Here is a 25,423-nt window from a genome sequence, read left to right on the forward strand (position 1 = left end):
GGTAAAAATTAAGTGATTTTTTAGTAAATGAATATAATTGTGCAACTATTATTGCAATGTAATTTCAGAGTATTTTCATCACCCCCCAGAAGAAACTTCCAGTCCATTTTCAATTACTCCTCATACACACCTGCAGTCCTGGGTAACCACTAATTATTTTCTTTTTCTTTTTTTTAGAGACAAAGTCTCACTTTGTTGCCCTCGGTAGACTGCCATGGCGTCACACCTCACAGCAACCTCTAGCTCTTGGGCTTAGGCGATTCTTTTGCCTCAGCTGCCTAAATAGCGGGGACTACAGGCGCACGCCAAAACGCCCGGCTATTTTTTGTTGCACTTTGGTCGGGGTCAGGTTCGAACCCACCACCCTTGGTACATGTAGCCAGCGCCCTACCCACTGAGCCACAACCACTCATTATTTTCTATTGACAGGGTGTATTTTCCTTAGGTAATGACTTGATACAGAACTGAAGTAGTCCAGTCTTCCTTACATGGAGTGGTAAATAAATTCCAGATAGGAAATATTTATTCTCCACCCAAGTATATCTCCCCCACAGTTCAGAAGTACACTCATTGGTAGCTGATTTTTCAATTACATCTTTTACATTAAAAAAAAAAAAAAGTTTTTCCCAAGCCATTCTCAGAATAAAGTGTCACCAAGATATTTTACAAGCTTGCTTACTTCCCTAATTTAAATTGTATCATGTCCAAAAAGATGTGGGGCCTCATGGCAATATAAAAACTTAATGATCTGAAAAGAACTCCTTTCTATGTTACTTTTGTTGGGAAAATATTTCACAGATACATGCGAACTTTTTCATAAGCAGTGGATTTTCTTTTTCTTTTCAAGGATTTGTGATTAAACATTTAACAAACTTGGTGGGGGCTTTGTACTCAACAAAGCACCCTCATATAAACATGTTGGATAGGAAGAATTTTATAGACTAGTCAATAAGTTAATAAGAAAAAGCCAAGACATTGTGGTCTTTAAGAATAACTTTATGGGCCAGGTGTGATGGCTCACACCTGTAATCCTAGCACTCTGGGAGGCTGAGGTGGGTGGATTGCTTGAGTTCAGGAGTTCGAGACCAACCTGAGGAAGAGCAAGACCCCGACTCTACTCGTCTCTAAAAAAAAAGAGCTGGGTGTTGTGGCAGGTGTCTTAGTCCCAGCTCTGTGGGAGGCTGAGCCAAGAGGATCTCTTGAGCTCAAGAGTTTGAGGTTGTGAGCTATGATGTCATGCCACTCTACCAAGGGTGACAAAGTGAGACTGTGTCTCAAAAAAAAGAAAGAAAGAACAACTTTATGGGCATGAGATTTCTCAGCTAAACTGGATCTTGTAAGCATAAAGTGATACACTTATACTATAAATTGAATATGGAAGTTTATTAGTAACAGTAACTATATAAATGGCAGATGTGGTTTGTAGAGAAACTAAGAGGCTCCTTTACTTTTTTCTTCCACAAGAAGGGTGAATTGTATGTTAAATTTTTTTTCTTGGTTTACATTAACTTTTGCAAAATTATAAAAACTAAGCAATTTCCTGTAATACTATCTAGAGTACCTTCTAATATATTTCTATATCTTTAAAAAAAAATTGGAGAGGCTAAGCATGAGGATCACTTGTGGCCAGGAGTTTTGAGACCAGGCTTGGCAACATAGCAAGATCCCATCTCTACCAAAAAACAACAACAAGAAAATTGGGCATGGAGGCATTTCTCTTTAGTCCTAACTACTTGGGAGCCTGAAGTGGGAAGATTGCTGGAACCCAGGAGTTTGAGGTTACAGTGAACTATGATGATACCATTGCACTCTAGCATGGGTGACAGTAAGACCCCATTTCTTAAAAAGAAAAAAAATCATAATTGATTGTCTTATAATCTTTTTCACTGACATATTGTTGACATTTTTCAAATGGAATTCTGTAGGCAGTGGTGTGCTTGTAGGGATAAGTGCTCCTGAGGTCAGATTCCTGGTTCAAATGTAGGCTCTGCCACTTCCCGTCCATCTACCATGGGCAGCTCACTTTATTTCAACTTCTTTTCTTTAGAATTAGGCTATTTCCTAGGGTTATTAACAGGATTAATTAGATAATACACAAGTAAAGTCCCTGGCCTATAAGTTACATATGTTGAGAACTATTATTTTGTGACTATTTTATTATACAACTTGAAATTTAATGACTTTATGGTGACAACTGAGTTTTCTAAGGTCTGAAGAAGCATGTTTGTATGTTAGAAAAATCATAAGCTGTTTGTTTCAACCGATAGTTTAATAAAATTCTGTTTCAAGACCTAGTCTAGGGCTTAGTTCTTCTTAAGCCTTTAAGCTCAATGTATAAATCTTTTATTCTTTATTACAAATCCCACAATTTGTAAGTGTGGGAACATGTTTTCTTCGATCAATGTTTGGCTTTTATCTCTTATGGATTAAGTACTTTTAAACATTAAAACCCGTATATAAACTTAGTTAAGTTCTCCTAATTTTTAAATGATATTTGTACATTTAATAGATTTTAAACACTTCAAATGCACAACTGGGCAGGCATACAAGTCTAGCAAGCAGAGCATTTCTAAACCCTTCTGCTGGAGCTGCTGTCCATGCGCAGTCACCTCTGAGCTGTGTTCACTGACCTTCAGACCCCAGCTGCCATAGGAGGTGTGTGGGAGCAGGCCTTTCACACCTGAGCTTTTTCTTGTAGCCTTGAGTATCCATCACATGGCCCCTTTCTCATTTTTTAAAAAACGATTACTTCTGATACGAGATTACTTCTTACTGAGATTCAATATTTCCTATTCATGTTGGAATTTCTATATAACTGAATAGTGCATTCTTCTTATATGATATTTATGTAAGTTTTATAGTTACTGTGTCACCACACAGTATTTCATAGTATTAAGGTAACCATAATTTATTAAGCTAATCCCCTGTTCTTTGATATTAGGTTAGTTCCAATTTTCTCTTATAAGTACCTATTGAAAATATACTTGTAAAAATATTTTGCATACATCTTATTTCCTTTAGGATAAAGTCATAAAATAGGACAACTGAGTAAAAGTGCTATGACCTCAATATCAGGTCTGTAATGTCATCTAGTGGCGCAAAACTGCTGCTGCTATCGTTTGTACTGGCTGATGAACTTCAGAGTCATTTTGTAAAATTACAGGAAAAATCCTATTGGTATTATGAAAAGAAATGGATTAGCATTACATATTAATATGGTGCTATCAAACCCTTGATAATTGGTAACTGAATTGATGTAATATCTCCACTTCGCACCTTTGCATAGCTTTGTGCTTTCTTTATGTCCATCAATATTATTAATTTTATGGCTTTCTTCGTACATGCCCTGAATGTTTCTTTTATTTATTAGAGCAGTGCTTCTCAACCTTCCTAATGCTGTGACCCTTTAATACAGTTCCTCATGTTGTGGTGATCCCCAACCATAAAATTATTTTTGTTGCTACTTCATAACTGTAATTTTACTACTGTTATGAATCGTCATGTAAATATCTGATATGAAGGAGACCCTCAAAGGGGTCGCGACCCACAGGTCGAGAACCGCTGGCTTAAGGGAATTTTTGCTATTGTTATAGTGGCTACATCAGTAGCCAGTGGTCTGGTAGGTAGCCATCTTTTATTAGGTTTTCTAACTGGCTATTACTGGTTCTCTAAGGAAGCTCTGTGTGTGTGTATGTTTAATTTGTAAACAGAACCTGACCTTCCAGTTGACTATTATGTATGTGTGAGATAGACAGTTTTCACATATACATTTTTTTTTTGCTTTTCTGTCATTACTTGCCTGTTTTCTTTTTCTTGTCTTAGCTTAATTGGCTAGAACAATGTTACCCAGAGAAGTATAGAAGTAAAATGTAGAAGTACAGTGATGATAAATATGCGTTCTCTTGTCATCTGTCAAAAAGATCCTAAAGGGAGGTAGAGGGAGAGGACTTTCCCCACTAGGTATGAAGTTTGTATTACATAGCTGCAATTGCAATGTCGATACTGAAAGGAGCTGGCTGCGCATACTTCTACTATTAGGTATTTTTCTCCCACAAAGTAAAGTGGATGTTGAATTTTATCAAATCCCTTTTGGCTTCTCTCAAGGTAATCATTTCTTTTTACATATGTTTTTATTTTATTATAGTCACTTCCTAATTTCAAACCTTCCTTGCATTTCTGGAGTACCTAGTCCTAAACAAACAAACAAACAAAAAAACAACTAACAAAAAGTAATGTCAGTATACCAAAAGTTTGAGACATTTATATTTTCCTTCAAAAGAGAGATGCATCTCTAGAGATCTTTATCTTTATCTTTTTCTTTTCTTTTCTTTTTTTTTTTTTTGAGACTGAGCCTCAAGCTGTTGCCCTGGGTAGAGTGCTGTGCCATCACAGCTCACAGTAACCTCCAACTCCTGGGCTTAAGCGATTCTCTTGCTTCCGCCTCCCAAGTAGCTGGGACTACAGGTGCCCACCACAATGCCTGGCTATTTTTTGGTTGAAGCCGTCATTGTTGTTTGGTGGGCCCTGGCTGGATTCGAACCCACCAGCTCAGGTGTATTTGGCTGGAGCCTTAGCTGCTTGAGCCACAGGCTCCAAGCCAGATCTTTATCTTTTTTAATATTATCTAGGTTAACTTCCAGTATTTTGCAGTGTAAGAGGACTTGGAAAGCTTGGCACCTCCTTTACACCCTGAACAAATGAACTAATTAAATTGCTATCCATTGAGAGGATCTGTTGTGGCTTCTGTCACTTTCACTGACACTGGTAAGAAAAACTGTAAGAATGAATATGTTTGTAATCATCATCTTGATGACAAATGTCACATCCTAAGATTGGGTGACACATGATGAATGTGCTGTGTATATTTAATCTTCTTAATGAAATCCCAAGGAAAACATCAATTCTAACGCTAATGACAATGCATGGACATTGTACTCACCTAATGCTCTTACTCCCAGGGGCACAAAGCTCTTCACCATTAATTATTTCAGTCACTTTCATGGGAGTCCCATGAGGTTGAGTGGCTAATTGGATTTTCTTCTGTTCTACATTCTAGAATGTAGTGACTGTATAAAGACCACCTATATGTCCACCAGTGAAAATCCGCAGCTCCTTTCCCCTGTGAACACCAGGCTAGGTGCACATGTAGAGCAATAACACTGGAGGGAGTTTGGATGAGAGCTGGCAGGATGCCATGAGTGGGTTAGGCTAGACTCGTAAAGGTGGCAGGAAATGGCCGAACTAGTGCTTTGGATCTCTGTTAGCAGCAGTAGTGTACGTGGTGTTGAAAGTTAGTTGTTGGAAATACCTTCTTCATGGCACTGATTCTTCCTACAGCATTGTGCCAGGCACTGTAGAGAGTATCTCCCAACCCAGACAGGCACTGGTCTTTCTCAGCCTGCTCTAGTAGTAGTTAGGGGCTTTTTAAAGGTGCAGGAGACAGGTGAGCTGTTCACAGTTCTCGGTGACACTTGTTAGCTTGTCTCGTGCTCCTGTGGTCCTCCATTCGTCTCCCAGGTCACCTTCCCTCATGCTTCTGCTTTCTCAGAAACATTCGGTGTCTGTGTGTGGACACGTGTTGTCGCGGGAGCAGGGGTATGTCGCTAAGCCTCTGTACTTACCTAGTGATCAGCTCAGCCCTTTCCTTGCTTTCACGACAGGCCATTCAGTCTTCTTCAGTAATCTTTTGTCATTTTAGTCCTACCTCTTTGGTTAGACTCCAGGCTCTTTGGCTGAATGTTCAGGTCGGTGTTTCTACCTCCTTTTAAACCCTCCCCCCACTTCCAGCTTCAGCACAGCGGCATTTAGGTGCACAGTAAGTGCTTGTAATTGATGTGTTTGCCCCCTTAACTGTAAACAAATACTGCCTGTACGTATTGACTGTGCCATTTTGACATTTTTCCCCTTTTATTTCATAAAATAAAGCCTTAGCTGTCACCACATTGAGTCTTCCCTCCTCCTACTTTTTTCCTGAAGTTATCCTGGAAAGAGAGGCCTTTGAAATGTGAAGGATTATGCTTAAGTTGTGCAGTGTACTCAGGGTTGGGACTAATTATGAGGTCTGAAAACCTCTGAAGGTGGCGGGGTTCTGTAGCATGACTAAAATACTGCTTTCCTAAATTGAGAACAGCTGGGGCTGTGTTGCTAGCAAGTATAAAAGAGTTGGTGGTAGTGGTGCTCTGTGTCATAGGGAAATCTTTGCACTTTTGAGCTGTGAAGCTTACGCCAAAGGCACCCTTTCTTTCTCAGTGTCGTGGTGGGTAAGTACCCCAAGTCTGGATGCCATTTTCTATTGTTTGGTAGAAATTGTGGTGGCTGCATTAAAATGTTATTAGTTACCAACTTGCTATGCCAATCGTAGTAATAAGTAAATGATTTATCTTTCAAATAAGTTCTACTTGTTACCTAAATGAGACATAGCTAAGGCTACTTTACAGATCTTTTCACTGTTATTTTGAAGGCTGTTAGCTTTTCTTGTGCATGATTTGCATGTCTGAATATAAAACTGAGGCCCGGGCATTTTAAATATCTTGAATGTGATGCTCTTAAATCTGTTCTTGAAAGTGATCACTTAAAAAGACTCAGGGTTTTTACTAAGAAAATAGAAAATTAACTATTTCAACACAGGCAGATAAAGTAACAATTATTTGATACAAATAAGCACCTTACCAGAGTTGGGGAGGAGTGATGTGGTCTCTGAGCATAATTCACCCTGTTATGACCTCACAGTTAGCAACAAGTGGTAGGTAAGGTCTGAGCAAGTGTGTGCCATTCAAACACATTTGGGAGTTTTTTGGTTAGTTGGTCTAAGTATTCTTGCTTATAATGATATTAGGTGCAAAAGAGGCAAGAATTCCAAAGTAAAATAATTCAATATTTTGGAAATAAACTCAATCTCTTTGTCGTGGTGGGTAAGTACCCCAAGTCTGGATGCCATTTTCTATTGTTTGGTAGAAATTGTGGTGGCTGCATTAAAATGTTATTAGTTACCAACTTGTTACTAGTAATTAGTTACTTGTTACTTGTAATTAGTTAATGTTAATTACATTCTGACAATGTAGTTAGGAAGCAAATACTCTTTGGCATTTGTTCCCTTATTTTGAGAATTATTTTTGTTAGTTGACAACTGGATAAGCATAATTTCTAAACAAAGTTTTATTTACTTTGTAGGTGAGATAGTAACATCTTTTTGAGAGAAGAGTTGGCTTCCTTTCCTGAAAGTGATGAGTGTGCAGCAGACAGATGTGTGAATGAAGTGAACAATACGTCTCTGCCTGTTACATTCTGTATCAGGAAACAACAGTTCATTCGAAGAGTTCATATGGATCTTGGACAAAGAAGGATTTAAGATAGTTAAATTTTCCACAAAGAACAAGAACTTCACCATCTCTTTTTTGATCTGAAGGCTGGGGCACAATGGATATCATAGAGACAGCAAAACTGGAAGAACATCTGGAAAATCAAACCAGTGACCCTGCCAATGCTTACACTGGACCACCCGAGCCTGCTGAAGAAGAAAACAAAAATGGCAGTGGTAAACCTAAGAGCTTATCTAATGGGCTGCGAAAAGGTACCAAAAAGTATCCGGACTACATCCAAATTGCTATGCCTGCTGAACCAAGGAACAAATTTCCCTTAGAGTGGTGGAAGACGGGCATTGCCTTCATATATGCGGCCTTCAACCTCGTGCTGACAACCGTCATGATTACGGTCGTCCACGAGAGGGTCCCTCCCAAGGAGCTCAGCCCTCCGCTCCCCGACAAGTTTTTTGATTATATTGATCGGGTGAAATGGGCATTTTCTGTATCAGAAATAAATGGGATTATTTTATTTGGCTTATGGATCACCCAGTGGCTGTTTCTGAGGTACAAGTAAGTAGATCTAATATGTTTTGGGTTTGCTGTTGGTTTGTTTTAAAGTGAATAGATATATAATTGAGATTATTTCTCTTAGTTTTTCCTAATTCAGTCTTACCAGATATTTGGTGAATGCAATAGAAAGATCTACTGATTGAATAAACTCAGGCAGTGTTCAGGAACTGTTTGCTGAGCCATTATATGAAAGTGGCAAGTGTACAGCAGTACTGTGGTGGGTGATTCAGAGTTTATGAATTTAAGGTGCAGTTCCTAATTCCCAGCCACTTGGCGCTGTGGTATTTGTATGATGAATCAAGAGGCCTGGAAAGAATAACATTCACTTTATCATGTTTGTGTTATTTCAGACTCTTGACAGGTGGGAAAAGGAGGAGGCGCCGGGAAACCTTTTCTTACTCATAATGTGATGACTATTAGTCTGTAGTTAACATAACCTGCTTTGAGATTTGCCTCTATTCAGAAGTCCTTCAATTTTACATTTCTTTTCTTTTTACCCTACTAGCTACCTAATCACAAGAGTTTAAGAAACTGAGTTTAGAATTGGATGGTTTTGTTTTTAGATTTCTAAAGTAAACTTGCCTTCTGATTTCCCCTTGGCATGGCCAAGGAGCTTCATGGTTCACTGGATTCCTCCTCCTGGTTTGGGAACAGTGCAGGAATCAGAAAATAATAACCCACTTTTGCTTTGAAGACACAAATTGGACATAGCTCTGGAGTGGTTATTTTTGATTCTGACTAGAATCATTTTATTTCATCCACCATTTAACTGGAGTTTTCTTTCTACTGTGATTCTAGTGATTAAATTACTAAAATATGAGTTTGATTGAAAACACTGTCCTTAATCCAAGGCTTTAAAAAATGTAATGTATGCCAACCTAGTGAAATTTGAAAATTCAAAGCCAAATAAGATTTCAATGTTAATGCCACAAAATAATTTTTAGAAGAATTCTAAAATGTATTATTCTTTTGGTCGGTTGTTGCTTTGGAATTAAAGGGATTCAACTGTCGATGCTACAAATGTCTCCAAATGCAACTTTGCAGTTTTGAAAACTTATTTTACAAACTAAAGTCATTCCTAAGAATGTTCCTCAATGTAACTTTCTTCACATGCTTTCATAATATGTTTAATTAAAAAACTTAGCGATTGTCTTTTAATAAAAATAGTTTCTAAATTTGTTAGTTATCACATACCTTATTAAGCTAAAAGCAAAGAATATATTTGTTGAAATTTAGGATTTTTCTTTTTAGTGTCTAGAATTGACACTGAATATAAGAGAGACTGCTTGGGCCACAGATATTTGCTTTCTCCTTAATTTGGAGCAAAGCTTTACTCGTGTGTGTGAAACGAGAAATTTTCTGGGGTCTGGTAAGTAGCTGGAGTACATCCTGAAGTCCAGTCTTCACCAGAGTATTTGAATTTTTATCTAGCTAGTTGTTGTTAGCTGCCTTTTCATTACCACCTTAAATTTTACCATGGTCACGTAGCCAGGCCATATGTTTTAATGATGTCTACTGTTTCAGTCACAAATCTTAAGATCTTATATTTTAGTAACAGATGGATTGGTTTTCTTTTCTTTTTCTTTTTCTTTCTTTCTTTCTTTCTTTTTTTGAGACAAAGGCTCAAGCTGAGTAGAGTACAGCAGCCTCAACTCTTGGGCTTAAGTGATTTTCTTGCCTCAGCCTCCCAAGTAGCTGGGACTACAGGCGCCCACTACAACGCCTGGCTATTTTTTGGTTGTAGTTGTCGTTTGGCAAGCCCAGACAGGATTTGAACCCGCCAGCTCTGGGGTATGTGGCTGGCACCCTACCTGCTGAGCTACAGGCACCGAGCTGGATTAATTCTTTTTTTTTTTTTTTTTTTTGCAGTTTTTGGCTAGGGCTAGGTTTGAGCCCGCCACCTCCGGCATATGGGGCCGGCACCCTGCTCCGTTGAGCGACAGGCGCTGCCCCGGGATTAATTCTTATAACCTGTTTTAAACACCCCACCTGAGAAATCCTACTTGATTTTTGATTTAAAAGTACCTTTCAAAACTATAGAAAAAAGTAATTAGCAGTAGTTATTCTAAATAAGGCTTCAGAGCGCATGTTTCACCTTCCAGGTTAGTCAGGTTAGTTTTCTTTTCTGCTTACAGTTGGAGTCAGCATGCTGAAATGAATGTAATTTATTCATCATAATATCTGCTTGTGATTTTGCCTTGCTTAACAGCATGGAGCACAATTCAAAACAGCACTCTTTTAAAGCCTGAATTGAATCAAAGGGTGAATCGATTTTTATTTAACCATGGAGAGAGACTTTATTAATTTTTTTTTTTTTTTTTTTGAGACAGAGTCTTACTTTATTGCTCTCGGTAGAGTGCTGTGGCGTCACAGCTCACAGCAACCTCCAATTCCTGGGCTTAGGCAATTCTTTTGCCTCAGCTCCCGAGTAGCTGGGACTACAAGTGCCTGCCACAATGCCCAACTATTTTTTTGTTTTGCAGTTTGGCTAGGGCCGGGTTCGAACCCGCCACCCTTAGTATATGGGGCCAGCACCCTAACCCACTGAGCCACAGGCACCACCCCCGTCAGCACTGTTTATTACTTACTCCTCAGTACCAGAAACAGCAAAGCTGGAATAGCAAGCCTTTGAAAGAAATGTCTTGGGATAAATACATACTTTCATCTACTAGTCTAGGTAGTGTTCCCCACCCCGCCCCCACCAAACCCTGGAATATGCTCAAAATAGCCATTGGAAATAGGCTGCTGAAAGTGTCTATTTATACACAGTCCTTCAAATTAGAAATCCCAACAGTTACCTGAATTAGATCTGGATTCATGTCAGAACCACAATCTTGGAGAAAACTTAAAAATATGCCACATACTAAAACTTTTTAAGAAGTTTTTGATCAGTACTAGTTTTTAAAGTTTGAGAGCCCTGAAGATTAGAGACCTGGAGTAATATATTTTATGTACTAAGAAGTTACAAGTGGCAATCTTCTGGGCTTTATGAAATCCCACTCAAGATCTCAGATCGCAGACCTAACTACACAGAGAAGAACAGTGTCATGTTCAGCTGCAGTGGGGACTCGGGCCCTTGCTGCCCACTCAGACTCCCCTGGGGCAATGTGAGATGGCAGAGCCCTTCCCTTTGGAGGACAGTACAAAGTCAACCATTGGAGCCACTGCCTTAGACTAAGGACTCAGGTAGCGAAGCACAGGGACTATTACCTCTGTCCCCACAAAAAATAGAAAGTGAAAAGGACTTGTGGAATTTTCAAAATCAACATTGATTGAAGTAAGAGCAAATCAGTTTACATCTTCTATTAAATGCCATTAAATGTATAAGGGCTGTTTGGATATCTTTAAGATAAAATTCTCTGAAAATCTATATATTCATAGCAAAAAATTATTCATGCTCAAGTTGTCAAAATGCCTTTGGATGGCTCCCAGATAAACCTTGCTTATATAACTTGGGTTAAATGAGTTGTGACATTTCCCTATGTGTCCAATTATGTAATGTCATCTTGGTTCATTAGTTAATTCCTCTGTTATTGTGGCTCACTTATCCTTTGCTGTATTCTCGAGAGAGCCTTTCATTAATGCGGTGAGTTGACTGAAAATGGAGAAAGGTTCATTGAATTCTCTAGCAAAAAGTGACTTTCTGAGGAGAGGTGGTTATCTTCCTCTTAGTTACCCCACTCCACTGACATGCCTCCTTTTGGGCCCCAGATCACCTACATTTGCTGCAGTATGTGAATCTTCATTTCTGAAAACTGTTGCCACCTCTCCAAGAGATTTATAGAGGTGTGCAGCTCGGAAATAATCCTTTAAACTCTGTGAGACTGGTTTGTTTGTTAAAGCAATTCTGTATTAATTATTCTTTATCTGGTTAAACATTATTTTATTTTCCATTAGAAATAAAAAAAATAACCCATAAACTTGTTTTTCCCCATCCCTGTTGTGCCTTTAGGTCAATAGTGGGGCGCAGATTCTTTTTTATCCTTGGAACTTTATACCTATATCGCTGTATCACAATGTATGTTACTACTCTCCCTGTGCCTGGAATGCACTTCCAGTGTGCTCCAAAGGTAAGCACTTCTGAATCAAGAAAACAGGTACTGAACACCTGCTCTGTATTACACATTCTTCTAGACACTTCCATATGTGTTAACTAAAATCCAGCATAATTTCCTATTTTTCTTTAAATTCGGAGGGAAGAAATAAAATGTGTTCAGAAAATGTATATCTTTTGCAAAAAAAAAATTATCTTCTGCTAACTAAAAGTTACCTTTGGGAGTCTGACTCTGCTTTTTTACCTCCTCATTTACTTTGTCATTAATACATTCATTCTGTAAGTGTTAAAGTTATGTACCAGGCAGTGTAGTAACCAAAAAGTCCCTCTTCTAGAGCTTGTATTCTATTGAGGGACGAGAAATGATAAACAGATTTATAATTTGTCACCTGATACTAAGTCAGGAGCTGGTTGGATGAAGAATAATAGAGTGGGTGGTGCCTATAGCTCAGTTAGGAGGTTGCTGCTCACATACACTGAAGCTGGCGGCTTCAAACCCGGCCCAGGCCAGATAAAAACAACGATGACAACTGCAACAAAAAAATAGCTGGGCATTGTGGCGAGTGCCTGTAGTCCCAGCTACTTGGGAGGATGAGGCAAGAGAATCACTTAAGCCCAAGAGTTTGAGGTTGCTGTGATGTCAAGGCACTCTACTGAGGGCAACATAGTGAGACTCTGTCTCAAAAAAAAAAAAAAAAAAGAATAGAGCTGAGTAAGGTGAAAGGGAGTCTGGGGGTAAGAAGTATTTTACATAGGAGTCAGGAAATACTTCCTTAAGAAGAAACCACTTGAGTAGGAACCAAGAGGAGGTGAGCCATGTGGGTGGGCTAAGAGCTCCAGGCCAAGAAAATAGGTTAGTCTCTGTGAGTTCAAGGAAGAGTGGGGAGGCCAGTGTGTCTGAGTGGAGTGTGAAGGGTCCGGGGTGCAGATCCCTCAGATCTTGTGGTCGGTAGGAACTTCAGCCTTGGTGGGGGCAGTGGAAGTAATGAGAAGTAGTCTAATTCCAGATCCATTTTGAAGGTAGGAACAACAGGATGTGATAATAAGTGGGATATGGGCTTGAGAGAAAGAAGTCAAAGATGACCCCAAAGTTTTTAGCAGTTGCAAAGATACAGTGGTCTTTTGCTAAGAGACATCTGATGTCTACTGGAATTATCTAAGCAGGAATAGTAGTTTCTCTAGGTAAAGTCAGTTCTTGAGAGAGCTGTTAATCATCTTAGGCTACAATATATCCTGGCTTATAAAATGGAAACTTAAAATCATGTGCTTTCTGGACAAAGGAATGAAGACTAGCATCATATTTTACTGAACATTAAACAGCTGTCTGGAGTAAAGGAAAAATAGAGTTGTTTTGAAGAAGTCAACAGTCTCTTTCACCAAATATAGATGTGGTTTGGAGAAGCCATACTTTTCCAAAGCCATCAAAGCAGAAAGCTTCTGTAATTAAACAGTGTACATATTGAATTTAAACATTGGCTGATTTCTAGTGACACTAATTTAAGGCATGGGAGAAGTTCAGAAGCATAATAAACACTTCTGGTGGACTACTGTGATATGTTAAATGGAGAAATGGCCACAGAAAGGAAGGCAGGCCCATCCTAGTAACAAGGATGAAGTTTGCAGGGATGAATTGCTATGATTACAGAAAAAAGTAAATTAAAGATTGTCCTCGGTGGAAGAGTTGCAATTTTCAGAAACCACATCAGTAAATGTGCTGCTGGATAACCAAGCACAAATACTCATTATGGAAGCGATGGTAACAGTCTTACTAATCATCTCGTGTTCAGTTGTCAGGACCTCTTCCTGAAGCAGAAGCAGGCTATCGGTGCCTGAATTGTGGTTCGCTAAAACATGCACAAGTCACTTTGTTTTGACTCGAGGTGATGTGGTGTTACAGAACAGGTGTCAGAACTACCTCCTAACTTTGGTTCATCTGCTGGCTTTGAGTGATGCTTGGATCTTTGTGGTTATAATGCTGTTAGATATCTGTCTCCTGTGTTGCTGACTCTACTGAATGCCCTCTGTGACTGTGGGCCATGACAGAACTTTGTATACTAAACCCAGGCACCGTGGGAGGGGGTCAGGTGCCCTATTTGGTGCCCAGTGCTCACCAAATGTGATCCCAAGAGCCAGTGCAGTGAAACTGTGGCTTTCACCGCTTTCCATTTGCCTTCTCCCTTATTTATCCTATAGTTTGCTTTAAGTCCTTTGCTTACTATTTGCTTCAGCTACCAATCCAAGCTTTGGTTTGCAGTCAAAGAATTTGTTCTTTGAAGTGTGTTTAGATAATTTTTGGCGCATTATTATGAAATAATCACGATTTATTTTTTCAACCCCATTTTGCCACATACTAGAATGCTTGGCTAGGATAGGGATGAGCCCTTTCCCTGAGAGAGTTTTCTGGGGCTGGCTCTCCCTCTCACCTGGGCAGACGACTTTTCTCTTCTCCTGAGGGAACAGTGTAAATGGTAAGGTCTCTCATTTAGCAACAGCCAACATGGGCTCTCCTGTGCCTAAATCATTTTTGTGGGACGTGGTATACGGAGGTTATGGTCGGAGGAACCTTGGAGCACTTGAGCCCCTGTCTGCTTCAGCTATTTTGATTGAAGCTTCTCCTCTTAGGTTTCTACATATTCAATTCCATATTCAGTAATGACATAGAATGGTATCTGAAACTGAGGGAATCAGTAGGAATTAGAGTCTTATTTTATGTGTGATGGGAGAATTTCAGTGAATTAGAATAGACTTAGAAAAAAAATCCAATACTACTGACACTATTCTCCACTCATTCCCCAGTTTTCTTTCTACTCTTTTTTCTTTTCTTTATTGAGGTTCTATTTAGCATTTATACGGGGAATGATCTGATGTCTTGATAACAGTGACGAGATTGAGGAATTAAAAACTAAGACAAAGAAGAGTCTTTCCTCTGTTCTCCCACATTGAATCAATGCTAGCAGAAATCTCCATACACCACCATTGCTGAAAAGAAGAGGATAAAACGTACAGCTTATTTCATCTCCTAGTTTGTTTATACCTTTGAATCCATGGGACTGATTTTTTTTTTTTTAAGTGTTTCTGCCCGTAGAAAATTAAAGTATAGAATTGGGATGGGTAATTGGATTAAAAAACTTACTGTCTTTTTTTAGACAGAGTCTCACTCGGTTGCCCTGGGTAGAGTGCTGTGGCATCACAGCTCACAGCAACCTCAAACTCCTGGGCTCAAGAGATCCTTTTGCCTCAGCCTCCTGAGTAGCTAGGTCTACTGGCACCTACCACAACGCCTGACTATTTTTTATATTTTTAGTAGAAACAGGGTCTCCCTACTCTTTCTCAGGCTGGTCTTGACTCCTAAACTTAAGCAATCCACTCACCTTGGCCTCCCAAAGTGCTGGGATTACAGGGGTGAGCCACTGCGCCTGGCCCATTATGGTTTTGAAATGAAGAATAATGTGTCCTTTTGAAACTGAGAACGCAATGGTCAAAGTGTATGTACCTTTTTATCAGATACCAGTGTTGACAGTTGTTTGTACCAACCTCGTGACAAATTCTTGAAAGATTATGGCTAGATCTGATAAAGAACAGGGCATGATTCTGGTTCTATGTTAGCTAGCAGGGGCGGTTCCATTACGTCGTGTAGTTTGTAGTCCTAGTACCCCTCTTCTGAGGCATGCCCGAGGTGAGTCCTGCAACTCTGTCAACAGTCCTCCTGTCTTCCTCAGCTGTGGATCTTCACTGCCTTCTAGAGCCTGTCTTTTCAAGGCAGGGTCACCTACTGCTTGGCAGGTATGGTTTAAGGACTGTGTACTTTTGGTCATGCACATATGTTCTCTTGGTTTTGCCACCTGGGCTTATCATAGGCAAACTCTTGCAGAAGGTGAAGTTTCTTCAAAACCCCCGATTTCTCACCCTACCTATAATCCATTTTATGTCTGTGCAATGCTGTACTCTCAACCTTCAAGCAATCATGGTATGATTTTTACTTTCCACAAGGGTCACTTGAACACCAGAAACTTTCTAGATAGATCTGTTAAGAGTTTTGTAATCAGGACATTTTTAGCCACACCAAGAAGGATGTTTTAGGCAAGCAATCTTTCCCCAATACCTACTTGTCCTGGGAAGGAAGGTTTCCCACCTGCAGTGGGGACTGGCTTAGTCTCCCTCCTCCCTGTCTCCATCTGTCTGTACACATCTTACCCTCCTTCACCCCTGTGCATCCACATGAGCAAGATCTGGCTCTGACGCACCACACAGTCTAACCACTAGCATCGCTGGACTGGCCCTGCTTTGGAGGCCAGTCCGCCAGAAGAATCATCCATCAAGTATAATGAACAATACATTATATGCCTGTCCTCCCAGGTCCCAAGTGAATAGTCAGTGATGGTCTTGCTGTGTGTTTTTTTTTTTTTTTCTGATCTTTTTTACATGATCTTTTTCTGAGTATCATTCTTTGATTTTTTTTCTCAGCCTTTTTTGCTTTCTACTAGACTGATCTGTACTCCATCTAGCCCTCCAACATGACAGTGTTCCAATCTTGGAGCAGTAGGTCAAAATCTACTGTTTTGACTAACTCCTCTCTGTATGAGTAAATTTTAACAGGGTATATAAACTTTGACCATCACCTCAGTTCCTGCGTTAGGCCAATGTTGTTCCTCATATCTTCCTGGTGACTTCAAGGGGCTTCTGTATCCTTATCCAAGGAGCTTTACTGACCTGCCATAGCATACAGGTTATTTATTTGGGGGCTGTTTTTCCTGATCAAAGCTACTTATTTTTAAAGCTGCCAGTATATCCCTAATACATCATTTTTAAACCTATTTAAATTTATGATATGGAGCTTTATAACCTAAAAGCTTTTTATCAACATTAATATAGTTAAGTGTACATTTTAGGCTGCCTGCTTAATACAAGATACCAATACACGGTAGAATATTGGTAATGTGGTATACAGCTGAATCAAATATTAACCACCCCAAACCCTTACTTCCCCCTGCAAAAAGGAAAGAAAATAGCTTTGATCTGCTTTTTAGCACATAGCTGTGATGAAGTCATTGGTTATTAATATTTTTAAAAGCTTTGCCCAAGGACACACCGCCACCAAGACATATTATTAGTAACATATTGAATAATTTAAAATGTGTCAATAAAACTTGCCAATACAGTGTATAAAACCCAGTTTGAGAAGCTTCCCCTTGGATTCTTTTTTGACTTTTTAGGTTACAAAGAAAAAAAATCACACAACCTGATAACCTAAGACTTACACAGTTAGGCTGAACCATGATTTTATCAGCTTGTAAATTTTCTTCTGAATCTTTTTTTGTCATTCAGCTCAATGGAGACTCTCAGGCAAAAATACAACGGATTCTACGGTTGATTTCTGGTGGTGGATTGTCCATAACTGGATCACATATCTTATGCGGAGATTTCCTCTTTAGTGGTCACACAGTTTCACTGACACTGACTTATTTGTTCATCAAAGAATGTAAGTAATAGCTCATTCTCACTGAATTGATTGCTATAGCCCAGAAAAATCCCCAGACCCTGAGATCGACAGGCGCCCTTATTCTGTTGGGAGTAATAGGCACAAAAGAGACAGATACATAAATTTCAACTATTTTTCAATATTCACATGCAATTTGAATTGTGAAGGCTCAAAACTTGGCCCAGGCTTCTCTCTAGCATTTATCATGCTTCCAAAACATGCTACCCATTCTTGGGTAGTACTTCTTAGTAATTAAGCTGTCTTAATGTTGGAACTAAAAAGAACATATTAGTTAATTTTATTCCAAAAAGATCAGTATATTCTAAAACTACATGTAAATGAAGTTTGAATTATTTCTATGACACTTTTATTCTCTTATTCCAAATAAGTCAGTTAATGTTTTCCCCTTTCTTTAAACTTTATTCCAATTTCTTTATTTTTCCAGCCACCTTCTATGCCAGTGGTTCTCAATCTTCGTAATGCCGTGACCACACTGCCTTATCTACTGAACAAAGATATTTTTGTTCATTGTAGAGTTATATTTGGTTTAGCAGCCCAATAGATAGTACTTTTATAGATTTCTGAGGTTTTGTAAATTTAGGTCTATCATCTCAAAATCCTTTTGAAATAATAATGCTGCTGCTTTTATATTTGCAAAGCCAGTCAGTGTTACCCTTCATCTTTTGTTCCAAGTTACCCCCTGCCAGTGGTTTTAAGAGATTTACCTCAGTTCTCTTGACTCAACATGTTTAAAAGCATGTTAAAGTTCCCCTCCTTGGCCATCAGCTCCTCCCTCCTCTCTTGGCCCTTCATTAATCCAAACAGGCTTGGTCTGACTGAATGGCAGTGTGGATAGCAAGGGTTATCTTCCCAAGTTGCAGAAGTGGATTCTTGCCTCCCAGATTGCTTGGAGAATTGGGTTTAAGTTCTAAGGGTTGTATGACAAAAGAGTTGAGGTTCTCTATAGTAGATGGTCTTTTTTTGTGAGAATTACAGTTTCGGCGTCATTTCCTTTGTAACTTGCACGTACAGATTTATAATAGGGAGAGTAGTAATATGTTAAAGGTGGGGCCATAGTCATACTTAAAGGCTGAGAGTCTTCTGTACCTGTTGCCTTATTTTTACTCTCATAACTTACTCATGAGTGGTTAGCATGGGGGTCGTAGATTTGTCAATGCACCTTCATCAGAGGATGGTCTCTTTCTAGAATTTAGTCACTAGTTTCCAATATCTAATTATTGATTCAGGGGGAGGGGTTGGAATGATGTGTATAATTTATAAATTAATCCGAACAGGCTTAGCCTGACTGAATGGCAGTGTGGATAGCAAGGGTTATCTTCCCATGTTGCATAAGTAGATTCTTGCCCCGCAGATTGCCAAGGAAAGTTTCATCTGTAAGTAATATCAATCATTTTCTAGTCCAGAGGTACATTTGAGTTGTTAGATGTCTCTGAGGATCATAAAAACCATATGGAAAAGGATAGGGATGAAGGTAAGAAGGAACAACACCTCAGAGACAAGGTACTGTGGGGTAAAAACCAGAAAAGTAATGAAGAGAAAATGCCCCCGGAAACGGAGGGTCACTTTTCCAAAATAACTTAAGATTAATAGATATTAACAATAATAGCAAAAAATGTAATACACTGTCCCAGGCACTATTCTAAGCCCTTGATGCAAATTAACTCATTTAATCCTTGCAACCAGCCCATTATAGAGGGTACTATTTTTCTGATAAGCAAACTTAAATATAGAGAAAGTGCTTTGCCACAGTCCACAGCTAGTATTTGGAGAATCAGGTATTCAAATGTAAGCAGGCTGAACCCAAAGATTATGCCCTTAATTTCTTATCTCTTATCAGTATGTTTGGAAATTCAAGTTGTCTGGTCCTAGAGTTGGCCAAGAAACAGCCTGCTTACCTGTGAACAGGGTGTGTTGCTGATCATTGCTCATCCTTTCCCCTCAGAGCAATAGCAGGGCCACTTGTGATTAATTTTACACTGTAATGAGCCTGCTCAGTAAGGAGAGACATTTTCTTCCCCAGACATGGTTTTGACTTAGGGTTTTTTAAATTGTGTAAGTTTATATGTGGCAAGAATTATTTTCTGTTTTCTCCCCAATTTTTGGTGAGAAATAAAACGGCAAATCTGTAATACTTAATACAAATTCAATTTTACATAAACAAGGCATTCTGTGATTATGCCTATTTCCTGTGCAATTAGGAAAAGCAGTTATTTCCTAAATTATACCATATGTTCTTGTTTTGAGTAAGAATGGTTCCAGTGGTTTCTCTGAAGTCTCTTCCTAGAATTAGATGCACTGTATATCTTATTTTTTGCTTTCCTGCTTCTTGATGATCAGTTTGGACTCCTACTTGCTCCATTGTCATAAGTGGATTTAAGTTTAGTTGTCAGCACATATAAAAATGTGGGAGCAGGACCATTTTGGAGTTAGAAAAATTATCAGTAAAGCCTGTAAGTTCCTTACAAAATTATCCTGGAGAAATTAGCCTTAGCAATTGGTCTTGTAGTTGGTAACAGCCTTTATTTTATTTTTTTTTTTTCATTTTATTTTACTATTTATTTATTACCTCACCACCATACCAAGTCCACTGTCTCTTTTATTCAATACCAGCTAGGCTAGAATCCTGCACAGACAGTGAAGTTAATTAGTACTTGTGTCATCATCTTTTGTCTCATTGTTATCCCAGGAGTAGGATGAGAGAGTAAAGGAGATTACTGTTTTGCTATTTCTGTTTCAAAATAGCTCATATTAAATCTTTTCTGTGGTCAGCCAGTGTACTCAATTAAGGAGTGTCCCAATGCGGTAGCATCATAAGAAATACATTTGTATGAGAAAGCACTGCTAGGGCTTCCAGCGTTTTCTGAAATCTCACTTTCAATCCCTTGAGTAGTAAAGTAATCATTCAGGCAACGTCCTTACTTCTTACATATTTCAGCTTTGTTTCTTATGAATAAACAACTACCAAATAGTTCTGGTTTGCTGAAACATTTTGAACTTTTAAGGTAAATACCAGATGATCTTACAAGCAAGGAAGTAAGGTTGGTGTGAACCCTTAGGGAGGGACAGGGTCCATGGCACTGGAGAATGCATATTTAGTGAGACCTCTAGATTTCTAAATATTAGTTCAATTTTTAATGTTCTGAGCCTAATAGAACAGTGATGGGGACTGCACCTGGCCTCCTAGGATGCAAGAGTAAGGCCTCTGAAGCATTACAGTTCTGGAATTCCATAACCTATCTGCCAGAACTTCATGGCAAGATGAAGCAATTAAGAAGTAATGAGGAACCCATCCAAAATTAGAAAATAAGACTTTCAAATGCAAACGCAGGTTTATTTTCCTACTGTCTCACCTGAGACCAACAGCGCAACAGCTATTTTTAAATTGGAATGATAGCTGATTTGTTGTTCCATCTGAATGATCTAGAAATGGATCCTTTTGCTATTCAGCCATTCTTCTACATTTAAAAGTAAATATCACTATGAATGTAAAAAATTAAATATGAAATTAATTTCAGTTTATTGTATTATTAATTTGTGAATTAATAAAGCATAGGGAAAAAAACCCAGATGGCCAAGTTATAAGAGGTAAACCCTGACTCCATTTATTTTGTCTTTAACACATGTGTGAGAAGACTTTGAGGTACATGAGCTCATTTAGCCTGATGAGTGTTATAGTTCCATCTTACAGCTGATCAATAATTGAGCTTTTTAGTGGCCTTACCAGCAAGGCTAAAAGTCCATAAGTGAATGGGCAAGAATCCTAAGCTTTGCACAGGGAGTGCTTTATAGCTATTCTTGACAACAACAGTGTAAAATTGCTGGGAATGAAAGTATTGTTAGCCACAGTGCCATCCCTCCTCCCGCCAACCCTACTCCACACCTAGAGAAACTGATGTAAATTTAAGACCTGAGATTACTCCTGCTTTCTCATCTTTTCCTCTTATTTTCATAGACAACTATCTTTTCTTTTGATCCCTGCTATTTGTCTTTCCAGTGGGGTTCTTTATGTCAGCTAGAGTAAGCTAATTCCAGGCAACCTAATAAACAATTCTGTCCTCTGCCTTATTAAAACAGCATATTAGCAGTGGGTAAGGCCTCAAATACCTAGCTTTCCCAAATTTCCCAATGAGCAGCTGTGAGACCTACTATCAGGAGCCTTCTTCCTCCTTCCTACCTCTGCAAATCCTGGCACCTCACAGTGACTCATTTTAGGTTACTGATTTTCTCCCTCTAGTGACTTCCTGATCCTAGATTATTCTACTTAAGGTCTTTAGAACAGACTGTGATCATTAAATTTATCTCTAGGAACCTTATTAACTCTATAATTTTTCTACTGTCCAGATTCGCCTCGCCACTTCTGGTGGTATCACTTAACCTGCTGGCTCCTGAGTGCTGCTGGGATCATCTGCATTCTTGTAGCCCATGAACATTATACTGTTGACGTGATCATTGCTTATTATATCACAACACGGCTGTTTTGGTGGTATCATTCAATGGCCAATGAAAAGGTGAGAGCAGTGAAGATCTTCGAGTAATTTCTTATCTTTAAATACAGTGCGCCCTTTTTGTATGGAGAGGTTTTAGATGTGGGAATAACTGCCATTGCCAACCAAATGCGTGGTTGAGGTCAATTCAGGTAAACTCAGATCCATTACTCCTTCTTAAAATAAAGCAAAATAAGGAACTTCACATGGAAATCACTTAAGGGTAAAAAGTGCCATAAAATAATAGAGCAAAGTGTTTCACTAATTCAACTAATTTATAGTAGAATTGAAGATATACGTGTGCTAAATTAAAGTCTAGGAACCAGCAGTTTTGGCTTTGGGGCACTAAAAGAAAACAGTCTTGCCCTCAAAGGATTGAAATTAATTTTGAGGAAAAGATGGCAGTTATTTATAAAAATCAGATAAAATAAATAGCTTCTTAATTATTGCCTTTGGTATATCTTTTGATGATGCAGTGCTGTCTGGCTTCCTTTCTTATACTTACTATTTGTTTCTGCTGCTTCCTGCTTCCAAGCGACCTTTTCTTTCTCCCCTCATTCATTCTTAAAGAGCTGGGAAGTCTTCCCTTACTCCTTGTTCTTTTCTCCTGGTGCCAAGGTAGACTTACTCCTCCCTTCTCTGTTTTCCCAGCCTTGATATGTGTCCTCGGTGTAATAGTTAGTCCATGCACCACGATTTACTTGTCTTTGGATAAATTTGCCATATTATATCGTATGTATAATGTTCATACAGAATTCATGAGTGACTAAAATCTATCATTGCCAAAGGATCTACATCCAACCCTCGGTGTCCACTAATAAATGCCCTTTCTTTGGTTAATTTTATTTCTCTTTGTAGCTCTATTTCCTACTTTGTGGTTGCTTATGTTCATCTTCCTTCTTATACTTCCATTTATATACCTGTTGATACCAGTGAACCAAAATTTTTATCTTTCCTCTTAAATATGTTCAAGCTTCTGAGCTCTCCTTTTGACTGCCTTAGCCCCTAGACCTGACCACTCACACATGCTGAAAATCATCCCTCCTCAATAATTCTCACACTCCTTCCCTGAGTCTCTATTCTTCCTGGAAATATAGGCAGAAAAAATTGTATGAGCCACCAAAAAGGAAAGGCACCTATGTGGGTTGGGGAACCAGAGTCAAGGCAGAGCTGGAAAAGGGAGAATAATTACTGTCACCTGATCAAAATTCTGTTTTCGCTTTTAAATTACGGTGAATGACAATGTAAGATGCAAATCAAGAAAGATATATCTCATTTTACTTTTTTTCCTGCTATTTACAGAACTTGAAGGTTTCTTCACAGACTAATTTCTTGTCTCGGGCATGGTGGTTCCCCATCTTTTATTTTTTTGAGAAAAATGTACAAGGCGCAATTCCTTGCTGCTTCTCATGGCCACTGTCTTGGCCTCCTGGCTGCTTCAAATCATCTTGCAAAAAGTATTCACGGGTTCAGAAGATCGGTGAAGATAATGAGAAATCTACCTGAGAAGCAAAACAGGGGCAACAGTTCTTATACCAAAAGAGTTAACGCTATAACCAAAGGTATAGTTTTGTTCCTTTAATTTTAGGAGAACTGACTGGCAAATGAAGAAGTGGACCAAATTTTGTGTAAATGATTAGAAAGATGAACAGAGTATTACCTTTAACTGGTTTTTTATTCATCCTGACAAAGATATATGCTCCTGCAGCTCTTCCTTCATTGGTGACAAGCCTTCAAACTGGGATCTTACTAATGAGCTTGTTAAAGGGTGCCAAAGAACATAGTACTCCTCTCTTTATTCTTTCTCCACTAAAACCCTCTACTTCCGAGTTTTTTTCCTCCCAAGGTCAGAAAAATTTGTTAATGTTTTAAATAAATTATCTGGATGTAAACAGCCACTGTGTAAGTAGAATAACTTAATGTTAAGAGTAGGTTTTCTGGGGTTTTTTTTTTTGTTGTTTGTTTGTTTTAGTATTACGTTTAGTGAGGGGGAGATCCATGGGTTGTGAGTCAACTTTGGGGGTACTCTGTTTTTAAGCCTGTCATGGGGAGGGCTGGGACAAAATCTGGGAATGCACACTGCTGCTGCCGCCCAATGCACTATTTATCACTTACTTTTTTTGGTTTTAACTGATTATTTTTTAAAAAGGTGATCTAGGTAACTATCAAAAGTATTTGACATACCCTATAGATTTTACATATGTGCAAAATATTTCACTTAAAAATCTCTATGACAGATACATTGAAGACATGAGGCTATTTCTGCTAATAAGTGGCTCCTGTGTACACACTTAGATGCTATCTGCCTGGTAAATTTGGATCTTGTATCCCTAGGGCAGTCAGTGGTTCTAGCACAGGGTGAAAATGTATGTGTGTCAACTGAAGTTCTCGCTACATGGGGAGCAGGTCTGTTCCCTTTCCCGGTTAGGTCCTGCTGTCAGGTCTGTTTTAGGGCTCCTACCCTGTTTCCCCGAAAATAAGACAGTGTCTTATTTTAAGGTGTGCTCCCAAAGATGCGCTAGGTCTTATTTTCAGGAGACGTCTTATCTTTCCTGTAAGTAGGTCTTATTTTCGGAGGATGTCTTATTTTCGGGGAAACAGGGTAGTTGGAACTCAGAAATACATTTGGTCCCATTTTGTTGAATACAGTTTCTTCCTAGTTACATTGTACTTTATGGAAAAACCAAGCGGGAGCCCCAAAATTTAATGTATCCTTGCCTTTTAGCAAGAGACTCAGTTTCTCATAAACTGGTCCTAAGAACATATACCACAATTTAATAATTTTGCTTTTACACTGGGAAAATTATAACATGGTGCTTCACTGTAACATACTGTTGGAATCAGTGTGCTAGTTACAACTACACAGTCAAGGAGGTGGGGTGATTGTTCCGCAATTTCTTTGAGGTGATGCAGAAGACATGGATTTTTTTAAAAACTTTCATCAGATTTAATGCATTATTTAATGCTGTTTAATCTTTTGGGTAATTCTGGTCTTAATTTCTTAACTACTTGAAGGTTAATTTACACGATTTCTTGTAACCTTAGAAAAAGTTTTAAGGTTATCTAATCATCAACACTAGGGCAGAGAGTGGAGATGTTAATGGAGGTAGAAGGTGGCTGTTAGGGTTATAATGAAGGAGAAATTTCCTCTTCCCTTAGAATGGAAAACATCCCTAAAGTTACCGTTATAAACTAGTCAGCTTTGATTACACAAAACTGATCTTTAAATTGCTTGAGAAAAGCACAATGAAAATCTGTTCAGAAGAGTCATTATCCTGTGGTGCTAAAATTATGTGTATGGTTTCAGAATGGCTCTTTATGTCATAGAATAATCACTGAAGGGAAGGTGGTTGAATTCAAAGGCAGGAAGCCAAACTGTCTAATCTGATTTTTAAAGTAAGAAATGAAATCTCAAATATCCTTGGCAGGAATTTTTCCAGTATTTCTTACTAAATGAACCAATAATAAATTTATATGTAGTTTATCTGATGAGTTTAGACAATATAGTAAATAA

General features: G+C 38.7%; 2 protein-coding genes across 6 annotated transcripts in view; one reads left to right on the plus strand and one right to left on the minus strand.

Annotated features, from left to right (window-relative positions):
• Window positions 1-23,795, plus strand: part of SGMS2 (sphingomyelin synthase 2) — an 88,833-nt gene extending 65,038 nt beyond the window's left edge. For all 5 annotated transcript variants that reach the window (XM_053563014.1, XM_053563024.1, XM_053563076.1 and 2 more), the window contains 5 exons: window positions 7,171-7,871; window positions 11,824-11,941; window positions 17,251-17,404; window positions 21,767-21,933; window positions 23,212-23,795. In XM_053563014.1, the coding sequence (XP_053418989.1) occupies window positions 7,417-7,871; window positions 11,824-11,941; window positions 17,251-17,404; window positions 21,767-21,933; window positions 23,212-23,415 (1,098 nt within the window). In that variant the 5' untranslated portion in view covers window positions 7,171-7,416 and the 3' untranslated portion in view covers window positions 23,416-23,795. The remainder of the gene's footprint in view (window positions 1-7,170; window positions 7,872-11,823; window positions 11,942-17,250; window positions 17,405-21,766; window positions 21,934-23,211) is intronic.
• Window positions 1-25,423, minus strand: part of PAPSS1 (3'-phosphoadenosine 5'-phosphosulfate synthase 1) — a 358,089-nt gene that overhangs the window by 286,459 nt on the left and 46,207 nt on the right. The window lies entirely within an intron of this gene.

This window comes from Nycticebus coucang, chromosome 1, assembly GCF_027406575.1.
Source record: "Nycticebus coucang isolate mNycCou1 chromosome 1, mNycCou1.pri, whole genome shotgun sequence".
Taxonomy (NCBI): domain Eukaryota; kingdom Metazoa; phylum Chordata; class Mammalia; order Primates; family Lorisidae; genus Nycticebus; species Nycticebus coucang.